This window comes from Corvus hawaiiensis, chromosome 11 (genome assembly GCF_020740725.1).
Source record: "Corvus hawaiiensis isolate bCorHaw1 chromosome 11, bCorHaw1.pri.cur, whole genome shotgun sequence".
In the NCBI taxonomy this organism is placed as follows: domain Eukaryota; kingdom Metazoa; phylum Chordata; class Aves; order Passeriformes; family Corvidae; genus Corvus; species Corvus hawaiiensis.
In genome coordinates this window covers 16,011,137-16,033,949 of record NC_063223.1, presented here as the reverse complement: position 1 = coordinate 16,033,949, position 22,813 = coordinate 16,011,137, and the positions used below count along the sequence as shown (strand labels likewise).

Sequence of the window (22,813 nt, the reverse complement as noted above, 5' to 3'; positions counted from 1 at the left end):
AGTAGGGTTTGGAAGGAAGTCTATGCTGTGGGGCAGGATAGCTGCTAGATCTGGAAGTTCAAATTTATTTAGCCATGGGGTTCTTTTGTTCTAGATAGCTCTTGGATGCAACAATCCAGATTAGATTACTGTAATGCACTCTACAAGGGGCCACATACTACAACTCCTTGGAAACTGAAGCTAGAGCAAAATGCTTATTAAGCTCATTTTCATGCTAGGAGTATTACACCTGCACTTCAGGATACACATGGACTGCCAAAATGTTTCCAGGTGGAAATTCAGAAAGATTGCCAACTCTCAAGCCAAAAGTGAAGAGAATAAATTTAAGTTTTTGTGCAAAGCTGAAAAATTATCTTTTTTTCATGTTTTTTTAAAGACTAGTAAAAATGGTTAATATATGTTATTCACATGGCAGCACTCAATCCCTAGAAATTTATTTATATCAAATAAAAATCAGATGCACCAACATAACAAGGGATCACATCATGACCAGCTGTTACAAGACCATATATGGGCAGATGAGAGTTAGAATCTTCCTCTTGTTTGTGAAGTTTCCTTACAACTTCACCAGAGTTACGTCCAGACAAGGATATGCCATGGCAAAAAAAAGGTCACCTATCTAAGCCTCTCCCTAAAGAGCAAAAAAAAGCAGGAATAAAGGCAAGAAGTGGCTGGAAATTTGGCTTTGCTCCCTAGCAGCAGCCAGAAGACCTAAACACATCCGTTGTGTCTGAAAAAAGGTGCTGAACTAGTTCCTTCAAGAGAAGGCAGAGATCCTATCCTTCACTACACATAGAGCCATTCTGCCACATGTTGCCCATGGCAGGATAGGAGATCAAATAAGAGATATAACAAAAACATTATCATTAAAAATGTCAATATCTGAACAGGACAGCTTCTCATAAAAACTATGCGTATTCAAGCAAGATGTCTGTCTTCCAAGGTCTTCCAAGAACTTGGTGCTACACCTTTCTTTTTACAAAGGGCACAGAAATGTCTTACTCTTTGTTACAAACATGTACGCCAGTGCCCACACTTTATGTATGCCAGTACATACTTTTACAGACATATACAATAGCAGACATTATTTCTCCACATAAATGTAGCATGTAGATTAGAAAATCCAGTATTATCTACAGAAATGAGAAATGTTACAAGAAGTTGGGAGAAAACTTTCAAAATCCCTCCCTAGCATTCACCAAATTAAACAGTATTTATGTTACAATATGCACAACTTCATCTCCTTACAAAATTAAAAATGCCCTCTGATGATTTGCAAGTTTACTATTTTCTGTGCTTTAAAAACACATGTTGGATTATAGCCACATATCTGGAATCTGTGTGTAATATTGAATGGAAATGCAGGTTTCTACGGCACACAGCAATCAAATTGCTGCACAAACAAATGCTGTAAAGAGCAGTAAATAACAACACAAAAAGGAAAGAAAAAATTAAAATCCATGGTTGAAAAGTGTAAGATAAAGCAATGCCTAGAGTTCACTCATGATTCTCCTCGACTGTGCTGTTCTCAAAGATTATTTCAGCAAGAACTCAAAGAATATTTCACCAAGATTTTGCTATGAATCTCCTATTTGCTTCCTTTACAAGTAAACATATGCTGGGCTGATCCATTGTTCACAGTCAGTGGAAATTTTGGAATGACAGCACTTCAGGAGAACACCTATTCTGAGTCCAACACATGAAATAAAGCCGTATTCATCTAACCTGTTCTTTGAAAGCTCCAAGAAAGGACCTTCCATTAAATGTATATGAAAGAATGTCCACATTTTGCTTCCACTTACAGATTCATTCGACTCATAGTGAAAAAGTTTTCTTTTTAACAACTAACCTAGTTATTCTTGGCAAAATTAAATTTACTGCTCCTACCCTTTCTCCATTGGGCACTGGAATACAATTGATCATCGTCTTCTTTACAACAACATTTTATGTACTAGAAGACTTATGTCTCCCCTTTGGTACTTTCTAGACTAAACAAACCATGTTCTCTAAGCCTTCCCCACAGGTCATGTTCCATCATTCTTGTGGCTCTCCTTCTGTCCCTTTCTATTCTATGTTTCCTAAAGCATGGAGATCAAAACTGTAAACAGCTTTTCAGATGAGCTCTCACCAGTGCTCGAAGGAACAGAGTAATTGCTTCCTGCTTCTTTTCCAGTATTATATCCATCCCAGAATTAGATCCAACTTCATTGCAATGGTATTCCACTGTGCAGTTTAGATTCCTTTTTCCATGCTATTACCTCATCAGCACATGTGACTTCTCCCCTGTAAGTGGACTTGTCTTTACTGAATTCCAAATTACTTATTCTAGACTTTCTCCACTTTATCAAGACTGGAGCATCGTATTGAGCACTTTGACTGCTCCTACTGTGCTTGGAGCTTCTTACAGCTTGATTCATGATCAACAATATTAATGGCACTTCTATTTCACCACTGAAATAATCTCTAAAACAATACTCCACAGAATCAGATAAAGGACAGACCTCTTCGGAACCCTGCTGTAACTGGCCCTCCTGTCCAAAAATGATCAATGGAAAATTTGTCGATCAGTTGCACACCCATCTCATGGCAATCTCATAATTATTTAAATTAAAAAATATTATTTATAGTTAAAGATTTTATTACTGCCACTTATTTTGCATTAGTTATTAATTACATTAGAAAGTTATGTCTTTATTTGCACATTACAAATATCTGGTGGGACAGTGTTCAAGACCTGATGAATTAAAAGCTACCACTTTCTGCTTTAACCACAAAATCAGCTTCCCTGTCAAAGGAACTTATATTTGCTTGACATAATTTTCCTTGGCAAATACAAGCAGATTCAATTCAGGAAGGGTATGCTAGGCTTGCACTCTTTTTTAGAGAGTGGCCAAAAACTATCACCTAGGAAAAAAGCTGAGAGTACAAGTGCTAGTAAATACTAGTAAAATAGCTACTATTTTATGAGCTCTATCTTTAATCATGCATCTATTTCCACCATTCATATAATGTCTTAATGTTCTTGAAGATGTTTTGATACTGACTTTCACTATGCTTCTTACCCATTCTCTTGCCTGAATAAGCTCTTACCATGCATTGAAAAGCACTTGACTAAATGTTAGCTCTCTTACATTGTCTTGTGCCTCAAATCTTTTTCACAGGTTCAGGTTTCTTGAATTAGTTGAAAAGAGTGTCTGAGTTTCAGTAACACTGTGGTGGTTATTACCTGTTATTTCACATCTCCTGCCTTGATTTTGGGGGATTTTTTTTTCATTCTGTTCCTTGCATAAAGCCAAAACTTTTTTATTTTACAGATATTTCCATACAATTTTTCCTTCTTTTATAAACTCAGCGAACTTATCTCTGTTAATCAGAAACAGAACTAAACCAAGACATCAAGTGCTTAATTCCCTTCTTCTCTTTCTGACAGAAAAAGTTGTTCTTAACATGTTCCAAGAATTCAAAGGATTCTGTGTTATGTTGTTCAGGTTTGTGGTTTGTGGTTTTGGGTTTTTTTCTTTGTGTTAGTATCCAAGAAATCATGTTTTCTCATTCTTACCTGTTCCTGACTCTAATACAGTTCCATTGGTCACTCTGTAAAAAAGTGTAATTTGCCTCTTTGCTTCCTACTCTCAATTACGTAGTCTATCACACATCCCCATTATATTTTCATCCCTGATTTTCCTTTTTATTTCTTCCCAGACATTATGAACTTATAACCTATTTTAATATCAAAAAATGATTTTTCATATAAAAGCAATGTTCAATTTTTCCTCAGGCTCCTCCATCTGAAAATGAGTTACTTGTTTCTACAGACTGTTTTTCTATTCCAGAAAAATAAGGCACCAGACAAAAAGCCAAAATTTTAAACTATTTCAAGGACGGAAATAAATACCAGGGCTATTAGTTTCAGTTCAAAGAATGCATCACTTGCTTATTAGTGCTTTGGAAAATTTATTTTATCTTGAAATAAAAAAAAAAAAAAAAAATTATAAAACAGAGGGTGAAGACAGAGGTGACCAACCTGATCTGGAGAGGGTCTGTGGTTGTGTTGTGTCCTCCCAGGAGATCGATGGTGGTGGTGGTGGTGATGGTGGTGGTAGTGGTGATGGTCATCATCATAGTTATCTGCCATCAGCTTCATTCTGTTTTGTGTCTGTTTAAGATGTAAAGCAAGACAATTTTATTACATGTTGGAATGTATTATTCTGACAGTGTTTTAGGAAATCTTGGCTCTGGGGTTTTTTGGGTTGGTTTTTTTTTTTTGGAGCTGAAGGATGTAAGACTAGAAGTCCAGACTGCTGGCTCACAAAGGAAAGGACAGAGAAACAGAGAAATAAAGGATGTGAACACATCCTCTGTTCCAGCTTTTACATCCATAGAATCACATGAAGAAGTCAGAAAAGTAAATGATGAAGGATGATGTGTTTGAAGGCCAAGAGACATTCAGCTTTTCTAAATTTATTATTTTAGAGCTGTTTCCTATTTTTTGCAGTGTAACATTATGTCTTTGCAATTAACTTTTTAAATCTCACTGAAAGGAATATTAAGTGTACTTCAAACATTTAAAGTTAGTTACTAAGGCATGTCAACAACAATCATGAATAGTTGGTCTAAAAGTTCTATTTTGGGTAACTTATTTTAATTGTACACCAGGATTACCCTGCTAAACAATAAGTAAAACGAATCTGAAAACTAACTGATAGAGACACAGGCACTTAGAGAAAAAAGTGATTATGGAACTTGACACATTACTGAATGGAAGTAAGTCTAAGATATAGATCTTGAAAAAGAGATCAACACTTCAGCTACAGCTGTGTACAGATAATAAAATCTATGTCACCATGGGATAACAAGATACATTGCTGCTCTTTATCACTATTACAATTATTCCATACCATGAAATACATAGACTCAAATAATTCAAACCTTGCTCATAACACCAAAAATATCTTACTACCAATAGGCTGATACCAGTGGATACAGTCCTTACTTTTTGTGGTACCAGGACTGAAGACTCTCTCAGGCAAACCTGTTAAACTGCAATCAAGTTTTATTAATTTCGCACTAACAAAACTGAGGAAAAAAACGCTGTCAACTACCAAAGACCTCTTCCAAAATTAAAATAATTAATTAGAGACATCTAAAATTACTACCACAGAGATGAATGAAGGAAATATAGCAGTCTTAACTCACTGATGTCATGCTCCAAGGCAACAGGATTCATGGTAACCCCACTGAGGATGGGGACTAAACACATTCCCCGGGACTTTGCCCAGAATAATCAGTTCCAAAGGACCAGCTTAAGCAGATGAATTTGAACACAGTTCATTTGCTCAGGATGTTCCCATATTAACTGGTCTAACTGCCTTCCAATGCAGCCCATGAGATAACTCGTGTCCCACTGATAAAATATGGTAAACTGGACTGCTGTAATTTGATTTTCCTTTGACAACAATCCTGTATCAAAGTCTCTGTTTGGAAAATTTCACTGGCAAGTACATTTTAATTGAAAATGTAAAACTCAGAGATTGCTATTAAATTCCCCAACTTTAATGTTTTTGCTAAAGTTGAAAAGGGATTTGAAAAAAAAAAAAAAAAAAGAAAACGAGATATTCATATTATGTAATATTTCAAGTATAACAAGTCTAATGAAAGGAAAACAGCCACAGAATCCTAGGAAATCCTGATGTGCCTTTTCAGCAATTAATTTTTTTTCAGTTGTCACAACGTTTCTCAAGCACTTCATATGATGTCCATTAGAAGATCATAGAAAACTGCTTTACAGGAGGGGAGCTGTACTCAGTTTAAGTAAAAACAACCAACTAACCCAACCAAACCCTCAAGGCATCCACAACAAAAAGGTAGTGGAAAAGTCACAGATCAGATGTACACTGTCAGATTTTTTCTGAGCACCTCCATAGCACTGTGAGAGCATTTTCTCAGTGTGTTACAGAGTAAGAGGGATCTGCACAGTTGGAAATATTCCATTTTCTCCCTCCCCAATAAGAAGATGGAAGCAAACAGCTATATGAATTTCACCTATGATTTTCTACCAATTTTGCTAAAAAGATCATCTCAATCTGAATCATCATAGTTGGTCTGTTTGTCTTTAGAATCAAAAGAGAAAAGCCTTTTGAACAAAAGAGTGGAAGAGATGGAGAATTAATAGCCAAATAATAAGCCACTTACTATAAACACTGTCATACCCTGCCTCTTTGGGGAAGCTCCTAAAATTTTATTAGTTTATTTTCTTATCAATGAACAGCCTTAAATTTCCTACCTTTCAACTGTATTCCATAAAGAATGCAAAAGTTAAACAAGATGATATATGCAATCCTAAAAGTGTCCTCTGTAATGAGGTGTTGGGGATTAGGCGTGTCATGGGATAAGAACTGTAAATGAATGATGTCATCTTTCTAATTTGGTGCTGAAATATAAATAAACTACTTCTAATGTTTCTTCCTTTTGCATACCAGATTGCAGTAAAATGTGCACAAAGAAGTGTTAATGCTCTAGTAGCCTCCCTTTAGTGTGCCTGTTCTGGGAGCAAAACATATTAGAAATGTGAAATGGAAATTTCTTTTCCACTCAAGTAACCATCAAACCATCTAAACTTTGACATGACTTGTAACTGTCATAAATTTCTTAAAATGATGCTATATATGTGGCCAAATATTACTGTTAAAAACTTTTTGTTTTTATTTGTTAGCTCTTCACAATAACTGCAAATGTAATTTTGATGTTCTGTTTGTCTTTGCTTTAGCTACTGCTAGTGCTAAACTTCCACACTGAACGGTATTTTCCAGGTATGGTTAGCTTTGATTTCAGAAGTAAAAGCATCTTATGATTTCAAATTTTTAAAAGCAGGACTTTTGAGGAGGATGAGCAGGAGGATTTCTGAAGAACAAAAGTAAAGCCATGCTGAGGAACAATACGATCCTTTTCACATCCTTCTAAACAAAAATCTGTAACATTCCTTCTGATTGCTCCTTTTGCTAGCTTTTAATATTTAGCAGGCTTTGAAATGCCAACTTTATTTTTATTTAAGGAAGGAATTCATTAACCACACTGGAATTCATTCAGGACCCCAGGGCTTCACACCCCTACACCTACATACAGGCACACAGGAAGGCATGTACATGTTGGGACTCTGGTTTCTCACACAGAAGAAAATCCTCGTGGTCTGGGTGCCAGATCAACACATTCAGGGACTGCTTCAGTGCTGCCTGAGAGGGGAAAATACCATGCAGGGACTTGGCAATGCCATCATTTCCTGCAACATCTTCAGCATACCTGACAATTTCCTATTCAGGGACATCCAAGACCTTTCCTTACATTTCTTTAGAAGGCACAGCAGATTATTCAATATGACTTTTCTGGATGATCAAGAAACACGAATCTTGAAACGTACAATTAATGAAAATGAGAGTGGTGATCACACATGCATTCCAACGATGGACATCTAATGTGCATCATAGGTTACTCTGCACGAGTCACTCCCTATCTGAAATAGTTACATCGCATAGGTGAAAATTCTATTTATTCGCATTTTCCTCTCAAACCTGAAAACGGCGTTTCATGAAATTTACATATCCACAGCTCTGACAAAAAAAATTGTCATGCCAACAGTTCTTTTTGAAAATGCCTGATGAACAACAGGCCCACACCTGAGAAGGAAAAGGTTTCAATTTGGATGTATACTAGAAAAGAAAAACATGTTAACTTATAAAATACAACAATTAATTAACTCTATCTCCAAAAGACCATGTATGGGCTTATTAGCTCTAGCCCAAAAAGTGTCCTCAGATTTTCTTTGTTCTTAATTTATTGACTACATTCAAAAAATACTGCATCCATTTTGAAATAAAGGAATGATCGAGAAACTAAATGCAGCTTAAATCTACTTGCACAGGTATATTAACCCTTAGGGCTTGAAGCAGTTGTCTTTGATCATTCAGTGTCACTATTTGCTAAGCTGTCAAGGTCATGAATGGTATGTGTAACTGAATTTTTAACCCACTTACCAAAGAATTTATGATCTAGCACTGCAAGAAAACTGACAGGCATTTCTTGTCCTCCTAAAAGTCTGTAGAGTTTAAGGAAGGATATACCAAAGTGAAATGAAAGTCTTTGATTGACTGGTAACAGACTAAATAGCTTAAAAGCAATCTGTAACTATAAAACTATAATATTAAAACTGTCTTTTAAAAAATATTTTAGCAAGGTGGCAATAGGGAACTATGCTTTCATCTGTCATCTGGATCAAGTTAACAACGAAACTCTCATGAATGAGGTTCAAATGAGGAAAAATACTAAGATTTGTTGCTCTGGGATATAGGCGTAAAACAATTCAATAGCTATTACTTTCCTTTGGATTTTCTTCTCAATCTCTCTTCACTTCATGGAATTTGAAATATTTCTAGAATATTCACTTTCAATAGGGTAGGATTTTTCCCTATATAACATGAGAAGGAGGCAGATATAAGGCCTGCAAGCTGTCCTGGAGCTGGGATCTAATTCTTAAAGCACAAAATTTAAAATCTAGAGACCCACATTGTCGGTTTGATTCTGCAATGACCTCCTGCTGTCTTCAAGGACACAGAAACTCTTTTTCTTGCAATCTCACTGCTTGAAAATAAGCATTCTAAGATTTCCACAAAACACTCTGAGAACTTCATGTGGCAGGCATTTAGTTCCAGTCTTCATGATTTTAAATAATAAGTGATTTTATCTGAGCTTTTTTTTTTCTCCTAAGACAATATTTTAGAAAATAGAAAAGGGCAATGATCTAAAAAATTTCATTCTTCAGGCTACAGAGTTCACCAAGTTTATCCAGAAGCTGCATGAATTTATTGGAATGAACCTAGATTTAATGAAAGCATGTGCAACTGCAATTGGTTCTCCTGTATGAATCCAGTGCTTCAGGCCTGAGTTCCATTAACAGCAGGTTAACAAAATGTTTGCTAATTAAGCCAGCTCTCTCTCCAAATAAAATCAGTTTTCACATTAGAACAGTATTTTTGCACGTTCTTTGAAAATTGTTATCATCTGAAGACAAGGGGAGAATTTCTTGCCATTTCTACTGCTGCACAACTCAGAAGTTACTAACTGCCATGGAATACAATTTATAGTGGATTTGTTATTTGGCAAGTTACAGTTCATCAGATGTTGGACAGCAAATGCTGTACTTGATCTCAAACACCCTAAAGTTCAAGAAATTACATTTTTCAGCAAGTTTCCTTTATTCCATTTCAGCTGTCTGATCCTCATTAAATATTTTTCTGAGATCAAAAATAACAAGTTCAAGTTCCAACAGTGGAGCCTCTAAAAAATCATGTTCAACTTCACTGTCTCTATTCCACCTGCTTTCAGCATCTCAGGCTTATAGAGGTACCTGCATCCTGCACAAGCAAAGTGAAAATAAGCCAAAGAGTGAGATTAATTTTCCATCTAGAAAAGATATTTAGGAGAGACTCCTTTTCAAAGTTTCAGTTTAAACTTTTGTTAAAACTTCTTGATACACTTTGGAGCACTGTGGCACTAACTTTCCAGCTGAAGCAGAAAAGAACATTCCAAGGCTATTATTGTTAGAAAGCCAAACCTTGAGACTGGTCCCTTTTTAATGGTAGCACACTTCTCGAATCCACATGATTAAATGAGACAAATTGTTAAAACATATCCACCAAGGATGGTTTTGACAGAAGTGTCGTTTTTCCACAAGCCAGAGGATCTGTTAATCAGTTATTGCTTTGAAGGATCTTTTGCCAGTATTAGAGCAGCATGGAAGAAGTGGACTTTAATAGACTGCCAGAGATTGTGTTCCTTTATGCTAATTATTCAGGCCACTTTTAACAGCATAATACTAACTAATCATGCTAATTATTTCCAAAATAAATTATACTCTTGTCTTCAATGATTAGAAATATACAATTATATTCAATTCAGGCTTGTTGCTTATGCAGTGAGGTTTTAGACACCAAGAAAATTCCAATGGAAAAAAAAAAAAGAGGTTATGAAGACTCAAGTTTGCAAGCACTCATCAGTAAGTGAAAGATAACAAAAACATTGCAGTATGTTAACTAACCAGCAACTCCAAATGCTAAATAAGTATGATAATCATAACCGTATGGGTGTTGGAATGCATCACTGTGGGGCAGAGTTACATTTTACTGAGTGCTTTAATTATACATTTTCTTTTTATAACATCCCTGTAATGCAGTCTGTTCTTATATTCTTACTCTCAACTACATTTTAACACGGGTTTTGCTGCTTTGTTTCCTGCCTCCATTGAAGAACACAAATTTTTCCCTGTTAAAATTCCAAATGGGCTAATAAGCATGCTTTTCTTTTCCTGTTAGAGTGTATGACTTGTCTTGGAAAGTGTGAGAGACAGGATGCATGCAGGCTCAGAGTGTGCATGATAGCTTACTGCAGAAAAGCTTGGCCACTCTGCATTTAACTCTTTTTAGGTTTTACCTCATTAATGATAAGACTGTTCCATATGATGTAAGGAACACAGTCAAGTTTTTATGCTAAGTATACATCTTTTTATTTTTCACATCTATATTTAGTTATATACTAGACTTAATTCTCATGGTGTTTGTACATTAAAATCATAGAAATCTTATCATCTGTGATATGTAACCCAGAGCAGTTTATGTTCAGGCCCTGTGTGCCCTCACAGGACAGAAAATAGGGATTAAGAAAAGGTACTGACTATTTTCCAAGTTTTCATTAAATCCAACATTCCTCCCAGGGAAAATACAAAATCAATTGCTGGACAAATTAATACTCCTCTGCAGCAGTGCAAAGCAGCTTCCATGTAAGTCTTTTCAGAGACTCAGGTCTGGTAATTTAGTGTTGAACATGAGCATAGAAGCTTTACAGACACTTCAGTTCTTTTTTAATTAGAGTAGTATTTAACTGGTATGAACAGCCATTACACCTGCTGCTTTGCGAGATGACAAAATGTGACTGACTTACTCTGAAAGAAGTTAAAGCTCAGAGTAAGTCTCCCTCTTCACAAGCTGAAGGACCACAGCCTCCCAAACACCAGCTGGGATATTGGACACTTGGCAGATGGAGACAGGCAGCACTTCCAAGTGCCAAGCAGACACTTATCTAAAGTACTGAGGCCAAACTTCAACTTTTCTGACACTTGTGATTAAACAAAGCTATGTTGAATTGAACATGGCCCGTCTGACTTTTTTTGCTGCATTTTCCTGCATTTAGAGTTTGTGGTTTTGAAGTCTTTTAAAGCTCTGTGAATTAAAAGCATGGCTTGAAGCGCAGGAAATATCTTGTAATAATACAGCATGCTCAGTAATCTATAAGCTAAAGTCATGCTAAAGGTATTTGTCTCAGTCCTACTACTAAACTTGGTAATTACATAGAAGTATGTAAGAACATAGACACAAAGAAGTGGGTTAAAAAGCATAATTAAAGCTCTGAAACAGTAGCTGCCTGAGGACATCTCAGGCCAGGTCCTACTAAAAACAGACAAGCAACGGAAGAAGGAAGGTTCTCTTTTTCCCTTTTTACAACAGGAAATAACTCATTAAAAAGATACTTCCCCATAATAATTATTTAAAACCAGACATGAATCAGAAACTCTAGCAGCTAAGTAAGACCTTTGAAACTGCAAATCTCTGGTTAGCACCACTGGTCATTTTTCACCATCTTTAATGTCTGAATAGTGAGTTTCAGCTACAATTTTTACAATTTCAATACCAAGCCCAGGTCTCCCATTTGTATCCCATACAAAATATAGCTTAAGTTGAAATGCCTGCATGTCTTCCGTTGTATGCAACAAGAATTGTTAAAACATACATTTCAATACATGGGTGCTATATTTAAGCATGGACTGAAATGGAAAAAACATCACACCACTGTCTTGATACACTTTATAGAGACACCTTACATATAACTAAAGTCTTTTCGATGCTAGATTGTAGGAATAACAAGTTTTATCCACCATTACAGCAGTAGAAATATTTGACACCCAGTTTTTACAGGTTTTTTTTTTTAATAACTGGCTACTTAGCACTGTATTTGAGATCAAGTGTTAAACTATATTTAGTCTTACTATCATGGGGTATGGTGTAGTAGAACATAAGGATTTGTTTAAAACATGTCACGTGGAGAAAAATCCTTTTGGCTTGGGAGTTCACATCACTGTAATGGAGACACTCACTATTCTTATTTGAGATACTTAATAACCATTTTCACCTACCAAGCAAGCCAGATCCAAAATTACTAAAGTTCCAGTGTTAATTCATACATTATTTTATATCTGCATTACCTACTTTTTCCATTTAAGATTTTCAGTGAAGTTAAACCATTTGTCTGAACAAAGTTCTAGGATAAGTTCACAACCAGATTATCACCAGTGAAAAGAGGCTGCCTTGAGCCACGGCCAGGCTTAAGCTGTGACACAGATTCTTCAAGAATCAAAAAACTCTGAACAGAGAACAAACAGAAACAGACTTCAAAGCAGGAAAGGACTTATATACCAAGCCTGTGGTGCTTTCAGGGGCTAAAGGCAAAAAAAACCCCTCTCATTGGAAAATGTTTGTGTAAAAATACCATCCAAAAGACCTTGGATTCCTGAGCGCGTAAGGAGGAAAAAGTGATGCCATATCCAGCTATGACCCGAGTCCATCAAATTTTATAATATAAATTGTCAAATCTTACTGAGAATATGTGAAAAGGGTTATGAGAGCACTGCCAACATTTTCAGAATTTTTCCAACACAGAATGTCTTTTGAATCAACTCAGTTGTTCAGGCAAAGGCTTTCAGCTGCACTCACACATTCCCTCTCCTATCTGGTGCCCCTCCTGTGTTAAGCTACAGGAAGAAGTGGCACTCTGCTCCTTCACCCCCACAGGAGGCTGCACTTGGCAAAATTGAGATGCAATTCAATTGTAGTGACTGTAATGACCCACGTTCAAAAACACAGGTTCAAAAATCAGGTTAAAAATTAAGAGAATAAACCCCAATGTTAAGTCATGCAGAAATATTCCTTTAGGATATTTCTAATTAATAGAAAAGTATAAACCAAAAAGATTTTTAAGATTGTAAGGCCATTGGATGCCTAGTATTGACATAAATGGGATCTGAACAGCCACATTTAAAATCAGATAGTAAAAGCCATTTTACTACATTTTCTGAGAACTTTTAAGGAAAAAATAACCAGACTGATTATCATCAATATATGAAGTTATTAGAACATCTATTCTTACCTGCCCAAAATAAACAAAGAACCTGTGCAGCATAAGTGTAACAAAATTAAAACTAAAACTTACGAGTCTCAGACTCCTCTTTTGTCCAAAATTAGGTGCTTAAAGCTTGAACAAGACCAATATTATGAGTTATAGTAAACAGCATAAACATAAGAGGTAAAAAAGCAGCAGAATAGTCAATTATGTCTGCAGTACCCAGGTGAATGGCTTCTTAACATGGATTCTACTCATTGTGCAGTAATATTTGGATTCAACTGCACAATAAATCTCTTTCTGAAGCAGATCTGTATAAACAACAGCAGCAACAACAAAAAAAAATAGCAGCAACAACAATAATAACAACAATAATAATCATAAAATTACGTGGTCCTGTAATATTCACACCTGTGAAATTCAAGGCAGTCAGAAAGATTAACTTAGTATTACATCAGAAACATGAAGCAACAGTGATTAGGAACCAACACTAGAAGTTGCTCCTGTTCACAAGTGCTACAGATGACAATGTCTACACTGTCAGAAAGCATTGCAAGACTTTTTTGTTCCCACACTTGTTAAATATATAGAGACTTTAAATGCAATTAATTAATTCACAGGGTTGGGCTGCCAGAATAATCACAATCACAACAACTTCTAATCATATTCTTTTTCTCCTACAGTAATATAAACACTTTCAATATCATAAAATACACAGTGCAATAAAGCTAAATTAATCTATCAGGGAAAATACTTCTTGGGGTATTTTGTTATTCTTGAATGCCTGATGTCACCACCATAATATCACACCAGCAATGTTTCTGAAGTACTTAACTAGAATAGTACAGGAATGCAACATGCTGCCTCCAATTCCACTTTATTCATCTGCTGCTGAAAGAGCTCTTCAAAATATTTACAGGGTAATTAGTAAGAATTAGTTCTGTATATTGCATGCAGGAGAAAATATTGTTAGTTTTTAGTTTGCTGAGCAAGTGTGATTACACACATTTTTTAAATTCCTTGACTGTTTCCTCACCCTTTTTGTTGCACTAGCAATATGTTGATGTGATGAAATATAGAGCAGTGAACTAATAGACTGAGAAGTCTGCCAAATACCAGCTTTGCCTCTGGCCAGAGTATTCTGTACACCTGCACTCCTGAAAGCACTGGAAAGGTTTCTAATTTCATGTTTTGAGAAGAAAAATAAAATGCTCTCAAGGAGTTAGAAGGCCTTGCATTTTGGCCAACTGCACTTACATTTTTGGCACTATATCCAAAAAGTGAAAAGAGACAACTGGGAAACTCTCTCGCAGTATCCAAGTTCAGGATGAATCAGAAACATCACAGTGTCTTCTGCTCTTACCAAAATCTCTTGAGATGTTCTAAAAATGGACTTTTTAGCTAATTATTTCATGAAGGATTGCATCACTGTACAAATTTATCTAAAAATAGCTTCCCAGAATTCTCAAAAGGAATCTTGGCCAGGGTGATTATACACATTATGTAATCACTCAGCCAAGCCCACATGGTAATTTTGTTTAATACTGTATTTCTGAAAGGTTTTTTTAAAGCCTACTGCAAAGTTCTACAGCTCTCAAAATACAGCATTTGGTGTATGAATCAAAGCAATTACAGTGGTTTTGTTTTTCTAGGAGTGTATTACAATGGTTCCATTTATTTAAGGCACTAAACAATAAATATTTAACTGACAGATTGCAGCTGCTAAATTGTATTTAAATCATTACAATTAAATATGTTTGTTTCTTGTGAGAATATGTTTGCAACACAGAGGTCAGCATTATTACTACTAATTTTACAGCTGAATACACTGTGATACAAATAATTTTTCTAGGTTATCTAGGTTTTGACATAAAAACAATTCTCTTCTTCCAGCTTAAAAATAACAGAACTTTTACTTAAACTCACACAGCCACAATCCATAAAAAGATGAATCTACTCATTCATATAAATAACATTTTAATCTTTAAAATACGATATGCCTATCTGTAGCTTTATTAAAATAAATCCTAAATATTCTCATTTCCCAACAAAGTCAGGATATTTCACTTCTTTAAGATGCCTCTTTTGCAGTGTGAAAAATTGTGACAAATTATTTTAAAATAAACGTCTTAATAGTAGTTTACAAAGTGTTTGACATTCCCAAAGGCCTGAAAATGTGGATATATACGAGAGGAATATAGATATTTATCATGGACCAACATGTTATTTTGCCTCTCAAAGCAAAAATTGCTCTTACAGAATAGACCAGGGATGAATTTAGGGCTTTATGTGAATTTTTAGCATTATCTAGTGAGTCATCCTTTAATATTTATAAATATTTCTCCTTTGATGATCCCATTAGGCTGGAGAACTGTGGCTTTTTTGAATTCTCTCTTTCAGTGGTGCAACAGCTGTGGAAATGGAGGATGGGACAAATAAGACCAGAAGAAAAAAAGTGGTGCTGCAGCTGATCACTCACTGAAGTCCTGGTGAATCAGAAACAGCTCAAGAGACAGCATCTCCCAAGAAAATGGAGGAACGTGGGGGGGATGTATCACACGGGGTGAAATCTGTCACTGCCCCCCTGCCCAGCAACGTCAGATCAAGCCTTTGTGGTGGATGAACATGTGAAACCTTTGGGGGTTGACAGAGGCTCTTCCCAAAAGGATTAAAGAAGTATGAGTGAAGTCTACAACCTCTATTATCAGATAATTCTTAAGTGTAATAAAGTGGTGACCTAGTTAAACCACATTCCTGTTCCTGGTGACTCTTTTTTTGTGGTGTCTAAGATAACAGGGAGATTATTTTGGCATCAATTTAATCTAGCTAAATAGCTTTACTGAAGATCTTTATCACTATAAATAATGGAGGTATTTGAAGTATTTGGTTACAATTGTAACTGAAGTTATCCAACAAAATGCTTCTCTAGCAATGCTCTTCTGCTGTTCCTTTTCTCTGTCTGAAGAAAGTTATCAATGTTTGGAACACTCTCCAGCAGCAGCTTAAAGGTACAACAAAAAACAAGCACAACAAAACAGTTGCCCAGGTCTCTGACGAGCATTTTTAAAATATCCATGATAGGTATCATGGAACATGGCAAAGTGGTGCATTCATTTAATCTTCAGTAACCTAAGATGAAGGTAAAAAAGGAAGATAAAAAAGAAAATAACTACCCTCTCTTTTCCAAAGCAAACCAAAACAAATATCCCTAAAATTATTTGGAATTCAACATCATCTGCTCTGGTGCAGCACAGTGGGGTGAAGTGATAAAAAACATGAAGCACATCAGCCTATTTATCATATAAATTTTGGTGAAATATCTCCTGGCCAGCTGACTGAGACACAACTGCATCATGGATGGAACATATGCGATAATATCTATTTCTAGAGGGTTTTTTTAACTATGTCGTTTTTATTTAAACCTCAAATGATTTATAGTGTTGAAGGCAGAGAGATTTTTACCCATTTGAGAATTTATTTTAAGGATAATCAAAATTTCTAGATAACCTCTCAGAAAGCCTGAAGCCTTCTGAAAACACAATTATTTTACAACAGATAAGCAAATAACGGAACAGGAGGAGGTTAAAAAGAGTCAACAGAACGGACAGATCCTGCTTGATGCAAAAAGCATCTGCTCTCCTCTCCCACAGAATTAAGAAGGTTGGAAACTATATGAAGAGGGAAAAGAAAATGTATTGGCTGCATATAACATGAGCCAAACATGCAGCTAATTCTTAACAACTCCAGAGAAGCAATAAACGCTTAAATGGAACACATCCTACCTTTTGCAACTGCTGTCACGTGTCAGACCTGGCTTGAACACTTCCAGTAGGACAACAGAATAAAACAGGACAAATGAAAATGATGCCAGTTGTCTGTTACCATGAAAGTATGAAAATTAATGTCTCCCCACCTGCTGTTTTAACTGATGTACTAATCTGTCCTTCTCTCGTTTAAGAGCCATTACTTCATCTTGAGTCTTCTTTTTCTTTGAAGCAGACAGCTCAAGCAAGGCAATATTTGCATCTTTTTCACTAATTGCAGCAAGCAAAGCTTCCTGTCTGATAAAATAAAATAAAATTAAAATTGTAACATTCTCATTAAAACAGAATACATACAACCATATCACAGTACGTGAGATACTTCTTTCAATCACTAGAACAATCACCTACCTTCTGAAGACTTTAAATAGCAATCTCTGTCAGGTCTAACCAAATCATGAAATAAACTGATTAGCCCAAAATTTCTCTTTATAGACTTTTCATTATTTGCTTAATAAAACATTTATCTCTGTTTATTTTAGTACAATATGATATCTAACAAGAGTTCTGTGAAATTTCTTGCTTTTAAATATCTTTGATATTTTTTTGCAATTCACTTTCCTGAATTCTAGAATACTTTACACAAATCTCTTTTGACTTATTCAGATCATAGAGATTGAATACTAGAGAGCAAAGTGATAAAGATAAAACAACTTTTTATATTATCCTGTTAACTTGGTACACTAGGGTCCTCAGTGCAGGAATCTCTGGATATCGCCCTCGTATTTACTTACATGTTTTCCTATGGATTTATTATTATTCACTGTGCCAACACAAAAATATATTTCTAGAAGTAAAATACAAGTTTTTTGATCTGATTGTTCATGAGAAATAACTTCTTTTGCCATCTTGACCCCTCAATCTCAGAGAGCAAGCAGAATCTTACAGCTCTCAGATATATATGGGATCACAGAGACACTCACAGGGGCCATCATAAATAGTTTGTGAGGACATAAGACAAAGGCAATTTTTTACAACATGCAGTTGAAAGCACAGATCTTGCAGTATCTTATACCCTAAAATGCTCATGCTCTGGCAAGGCCATAATCTTTCCTTTAATTTCATAAATAAAAGAAATATATTCACCTTCTGCAATGTATTCAATGACAGACTATGACTTATCAGCCAAGAAAAAGCACATAATACCTAATAGCTTTTAGAAAAGAATATGTTATGGCCTGTGCCTTTTCCCAGAACTATATAAGATCAATCATTAAAAAATAAACATGGATAAATGAATCATAAATTAACCTTAGGCTCCAACTGCTAATAAATGTAAGAATACAGCTCGTGAACTTCATACAGTCAAGGTGAGCTAAAAGTTTGGAATTCTCACAGTCCTTTGCTTGCCAGCAAAAATGTCAAGAAAGTTATTCCACTTTTATTTCAAAGTTCCTAATGTATTAATATAAATGTTTATAGGACAATATTTCTGATGGAGTCAAAGAAAAACAACCCATTTATTTTAGTCGAAGTTGTGCGACATGGATCAATTTTAGATAAACAGTTGCATTTTATTCATACACTTTAATAGTCTCATTTATTATTCTGTCTTCTTCATTCATATCTCAGTTAAATGATGTTTAAAAGAGAATATCATATGACTCCAACAGTCTTAATTTAAATCATAGCTATGAATTATTTTAAATAACCAACATTAAACAAAAAATATATAGCAGAGGGGTTACATATCCATAATGCTAATTTGAAATGAAATATAGGCATATTGTTTTTCTATAAACCTCATAATAATGTATAAAAATTGCTGTGTAGTAATTTGTAAAAGACTCAGTTTGTTCATGTGTTGTATCCAAATATAATATCTATTCTATAACATTTTAATTAAAATATTAAATTTTTAATGCAGTGAAATAAAAGTTGATTTGCTACACTATTCAAATCCTCTCAACTTGCAGAAAGGAAGTAATTTATCACAAAATCATGGAATTTTTTGGGTTGGGAGGGACCTTAAAGCCCATCCAGTCCCATCCCCACCATGGGCAGGGACACCTTCCACTATCCCAGGCTGCTCCAAGCCCCGTCCAACCTGGCCTTGGACACTTCCAGGGATGGGGCAGCCACAGCTTCTCTGGGCACCCTGTGCCAGGGCCTCCTCACCCTCACAGATATCAGGAATGATAACACAAGTTCTCTGGCAGAAATAAAGGTATTCTGTGACTTTAAAGCCAAAGAAAAAGAAACAGCATTTTGCATATAGCCATAAAATACATTGTTCTAAATTAAATAAGATTAGCTCCTCTACAATTTTCTGACAGCACACTCTCAGAAAATTACAGAGAAAGGTTAGTTAGAAGTGTAACAATGTTCCAGTTATAATATCTGAAGATAAACATTCACAATACCATCACAAACCTATTTTCATTGTGAGCGTGTTTAAGAAATCTACAGTTCAGCACTTCCGAGGTTTTAGAACATCTTTAGGTTCTTTCTTAAGTTGTGTAGGTTAACTCCATGCCAGCCAGCCCCAATATAATATGTCTGCTCTCTAATAGCAAATTCCACAGTAAATACTTGTCACCCGTGAGGTTTTTAATGATATATAGTTATTTAATGATGAGTAACACACATTACAGTGTAAAAAGCCAAAAATTGAATAAAAGGTTTAAATTAACTTGAAAACAACATGAAGCTATACTGAAATTTTACTTCTCTGAAGTTTAAATCATGTCACTGCCTCTAAATTGGCAGTAAAAGCACAAACCTGACTAATGAGGAAGAAGAGTCAGAACTACTGAATTATTTGGTATGATTTCAACAACTGATAATAGGATTCAGTCACATCCATACTTTTTGCATTGCCAGCCAAAATGATCACACATTCTTGTGATATTAACTGTTCAGCTGTGCAACATTCTCCACTCCACTTTAAAGAAACAGATGAGGTGAAATCTTTCATGGGAGAGGAGAGCCAGTCAACATGCTTTGAAAAATCTGCACTCTGCATACTGCAGCCCCAAACCCACTAAATTTTGCAGACCTTAGCATTTATTTTCTCAGCTGATGGGGATTTTCCTATCTTGGGAAAATGCTTGGAAAAATATGTGACCAAACACTTAATTCCAGGAAATAATGACTCATATCAAGCACTTCCAGGAAATGATGGTTCATAGTCATGTGAAATAGCTGCTGTCAAATGACACCACAAGTGGTCCACTGAGACACTCCAAGATTTGAATCAAACCCACAGCACAAATTTGTTTGAATCAGCCCCCCAAATTATTGCCAATGGATTTTTTAATCTTATCTTTGTAGTTAATTTAAGTGGAGCTGGGAGGCCTTAAACGTATGAATGTGGAGAGACGACTGTGCCATACGACGGTGGGGATTTCTATGGAAGCCCTTCCCCAGCCACGTGGAATGATGAACACATCAAATGCAAACTCACACTGCCAGCACTCTTGGAGTCACCCAAATGTGAGTCAGCCTCTGCTCAGAAGCTGTAAAGCCTCACTTATCTGTGAGACAAGGTGTTTTAGCTCAGGGATAGCACCACACAATGTGTTGATGGCTTCCAGACTGGAGCTGGCTCACACAGCCTGCCCAGTGTGGGCACAGCACCTGTCTGCACAGACATATTCCTGGATGTGTCAGCATATTATCCATGTTTATTATCATGGATAATCTGAACAGCAATAACCTCAGATGTAAGTGGGGTTTAACCAGGCATCTGGGTTAACAAGAGGTTGGCAAAGCAGGACTGTATATTCTACCAAATGATATGGTGGTTGTTTAAATCCTTATTAATTACCTCCTTCTGTACAGAGGGAAGACTGAGAAGCCCAACAGATTTTATTATTACTTTTCAGAGTACAAAGCAAAGATGCAGGTTGTGACACAGCACCTGACTAAAGCCATGTCCTCCTTTACTCCTGCATGGCCTAGGATCCAGCCCCAAAAAATCCCAGGAAGACAGAGGCTGAAAAAGACCTTGCCCACACTTGTGAGGCATTGGAAGTGAAGAGATCGAAGCATTTTTGAAGCTTCCTCTCAGGGTAGATCAGGATCTCTACATTATCATAGCTTATTTATTACATTTTGCAAACTAGTTTACCCACTTCTGTGAAAGTTGTTATGCTAGCCTGTCATCATACTTCAAGTTTCCTATAGAAGAACAAAACCTCATAGCCAGGAGCAATTTATTTTAGCTATCCAGGGACCTGGCTAGAAAATTAACATCACTGTTTTTGCAGCAAACATTTGAGATTATCTGGCCACTAGGAACAAGGTTAAGATGCCAGCAAAGTAGATGTCAATAATAATCTTCTCACCTACAAATATGAAGTAAACTTCATTCCAAAATGTAAACTGGTAGTAAGGTTTTTATTTAAATCTCTCAGATAAGTCATACACTTCAACTTTGCTGCTAGAAAACGAAACTCATCATGAGCTTCAGTGCAAGAAGTTTTGAAAATCACGACCTGAACTGGCACCAAGAACAACACACATTCTGATGTGCTCTCAGCTAACGTGCCTAAGAGTGTAAGCATAATTTATAATTCCTAATTATCTACTGTGTCAGGAAAAAAAATGACTTTCCAAATGCAGTTCTACAGAGATGTTATCACTATTTGCAGCCAAAATGTCTCCTTATTGTTTAATAAATTATAGCAATAAAATACATTTTAAAATAATTTATTAGTGCAGTGGATTAAATGACATTCTTTAACAGTAATATTTATAAAGAGTAATCCCTTCTGTTATTAGTAGTTTTTCCTCTCTTTTTTTGGCAAACTAATCTGTTATACAAATAACAGGGTAGTACTTTTAACACCAAAACAAAAAAAAAAAAAAAAAAATCACTCTAACTTTTCACAGTTAAAGTAAGTAAACCCTCAAATTAAAAAATATATATTAAACCTAACAGCAAATGCTCCACATTGGCAATTATTATATACATTTTTCTTTCACCTGCATAAAGTCATTCCTAGGATTTCCAGCTTAATTATCTTCCTCTATAATATGCTGCTCATTGCAAAGAGAAGAGGGAAAACTTTTCCCTGGAAAAGCAAAACTTATGAAATGAAATTTCTCCTCCCCTGGCAAAGGCTGACTGCAACAACCCACAGCAACCTCAGGCAAGTCTCCTTAATACAGAGCCAGTGAATACAACAGTGTCTTAATAAGCACACTCAGCTGAGGGATCTGGGCTTACAGTCCTGGGGCTTCCACTAAGAAGTACCAAGAAAATTTGCACAAAAATCTTACTATATTTAATGTCACTTCATATTAAATACAAAGGAATAGATGAAAGAAAGACTCCCGCCCTAATGGCCAGGAATTAATTTATTTACACAAATTGTGTTCTACCCAAAATTCCAGTTTGTATAATGTTTTCATTAACTAATGAATGATGGACCAGAAAATCTACTTATTACATTTCAATGCAGCTTCAGAATGGGAGGATTTTCATGTGGCATGAAGACAGGAATAAAATTGGTCTTTACAAACCAAAGATGCTGCCTAGAAAAGTAAGGAGAAACTCCATACTGATGATCTGTTGTGAATAAGGCAAGTATCATATTGAGAAATAAAAACAAAAATAGATTGCCAAGCAGAAGTGAGTATTTACATCTACACAAATGGTCTTAGCTGAAATACTGAATCCAGCACTCTCTAAAAAATGTGGGGAAAGGCAGAGAAATGAGGAGAAAACATTGGGAAAAACTACAATAAATAGTCTATGAGTGGCAACATGATAATGAGAACCTAAAATGCTATGTCCAATTGAAACAGAACTTTTCTATATTCATGGC

General features: G+C 35.7%; 1 protein-coding gene across 17 annotated transcripts in view; it reads right to left on the bottom strand.

The window, feature by feature from the left end:
• ERC2 (ELKS/RAB6-interacting/CAST family member 2) overlaps positions 1-22,813 on the bottom strand; it is a 431,283-nt gene that overhangs the window by 120,137 nt on the left and 288,333 nt on the right. For all 17 annotated transcript variants that reach the window (XR_007206019.1, XR_007206020.1, XR_007206031.1 and 14 more), the window contains 2 exons: positions 17,132-17,279; positions 4,025-4,156 (listed from right to left, as the gene is read on the bottom strand). Coding sequence is in view for 1 of the 17 variants with exons in the window: in XM_048315313.1 (XP_048171270.1) it covers positions 4,025-4,156; positions 17,132-17,279 (280 nt within the window). In the remaining 16 variants the exon portion in view is untranslated. The remainder of the gene's footprint in view (positions 1-4,024; positions 4,157-17,131; positions 17,280-22,813) is intronic.